This window comes from Microtus oregoni, unplaced genomic scaffold (genome assembly GCF_018167655.1).
Source record: "Microtus oregoni isolate MIOR12 unplaced genomic scaffold, Mior012 000001F_ref0000356, whole genome shotgun sequence".
Classification (NCBI taxonomy): Eukaryota; Metazoa; Chordata; class Mammalia; order Rodentia; family Cricetidae; genus Microtus; species Microtus oregoni.
This window is the reverse complement of record NW_024543060.1, coordinates 65846719-65848123: the sequence shown is the minus strand read 5'-3', so window position 1 is coordinate 65848123 and position 1405 is coordinate 65846719. Positions and strand designations below refer to the sequence as shown.

The 1405-nt window shown below is 38.4% G+C and overlaps 1 protein-coding gene across 1 annotated transcript; it reads left to right on the top strand.

Annotated features, from left to right (window-relative positions):
* Positions 1 to 260: 260 nt before the first annotated feature.
* On the top strand, positions 261 to 1199 carry LOC121461077 (olfactory receptor 6C1-like). The gene has a single exon (XM_041671831.1). It carries the CDS (start codon positions 261 to 263, stop codon positions 1197 to 1199), a length of 939 nt encoding a protein of 312 aa, XP_041527765.1.
* Positions 1200 to 1405: the final 206 nt, after the last annotated feature.

Here is a 1405-nt window from a genome sequence, read left to right as displayed (position 1 = left end):
TAATATTATCTCATGTTATTTTTAGCAATTAATTTCCTTTTAAAATCTAATTCCAATAAAATGTTTTTTCTACAAAATGAAAGGAATAGACCATTGTTACTACAGTGTAGCTTCCAATGCTTCTGAATGTAAAGAAAGTGTATTTTTACAAAATCTAGATCTACACAGTAAGATTTGTTATTGTGTAGTTCAAGTTGGTTATCTGCTTTTATTTTTTTCCTTACTAGGTCTAACTAAAAATTTTTAAACGTGAGTGTAGAATGAGAAACCATACGGAAACTACAGAGTTTATTCTTCTGGGGTTATCAGATGACCCTAAGATTCAGGTTGTGATCTTCATCTTTCTCTTCATCACCTACACACTCAGCATCACAGGGAACTTGACCATCATCACGCTCACCCTGCTGGATTCCCAGCTCCAGACACCCATGTATTTCTTCCTCAGGAATTTCTCTATATTGGAAGTGTCCTTCACAACCGTCACTATACTCAAGTTCTTGGGCAGCATAATCTCAGGGGATAAAACCATCTCCTTCAACAATTGTATGGCTCAGTTATTTTTTGTCATTCTCTTTGGAGTCACCGAATTTTACCTTCTGGCTGCCATGTCCTATGATCGTTATGTTGCCATCTGCAAGCCCCTGCATTACCTGACCATCATGAGTCAGAAAGTCTGCACAATGCTTGTCTTTGTCTGCTGGCTGGTCTCTTTCCTAATAATCTTTCCTTTACTCATGTTGGTCATACAACTTGATTACTGTGGGTCCAATATCATTGATCACTATATCTGTGATTATTTCCCTCTGTTGCAACTTTCCTGCTCAGATACAAAATTCCTGGAGAAGATAGGGTTTTCCTGTGCTGTCTTTACCCTAATGTTCACTTTGATGTTAATATTTCTGTCCTACACATATATCATCAGAGCCATTGTGAAGATTCCTTCTGCTAGTCAGAGGACCAAGGCCTTTTCCACATGCTCTTCCCACATGATTGTCATCTCCATCTCTTATGGAAGCTGCATTTTTATGTACATTAAGCCCTCGGCATCAGATAGAGCATCGTTGACCAAGGGAGTTGCTCTGTTAAATACCTCAGTGGCCCCCATGCTAAACCCCTTCATTTATAGCCTGAGGAATCATCAAGTCAAGCAAGCCTTTATGAAGATGGCAAAGAAGATGGTGTTTTTCACAAGTACATGAAATGATGTGGTATATTGAAGGCCAATTCATAAGTGCTAGTGACCCAGTAATATTCCCATGACAATCCCCACTTCTTTGTTTATTTTTTCATTTTTGTTAACAGTTTTCTAGCCTATCTGGTGTGGGACAATTGTCTATATTCTGTCAATTATTTTTTGAATAAACATTGATTGGCCAGTGTCCAGGCAGGAAGTATAGGCAGGAAA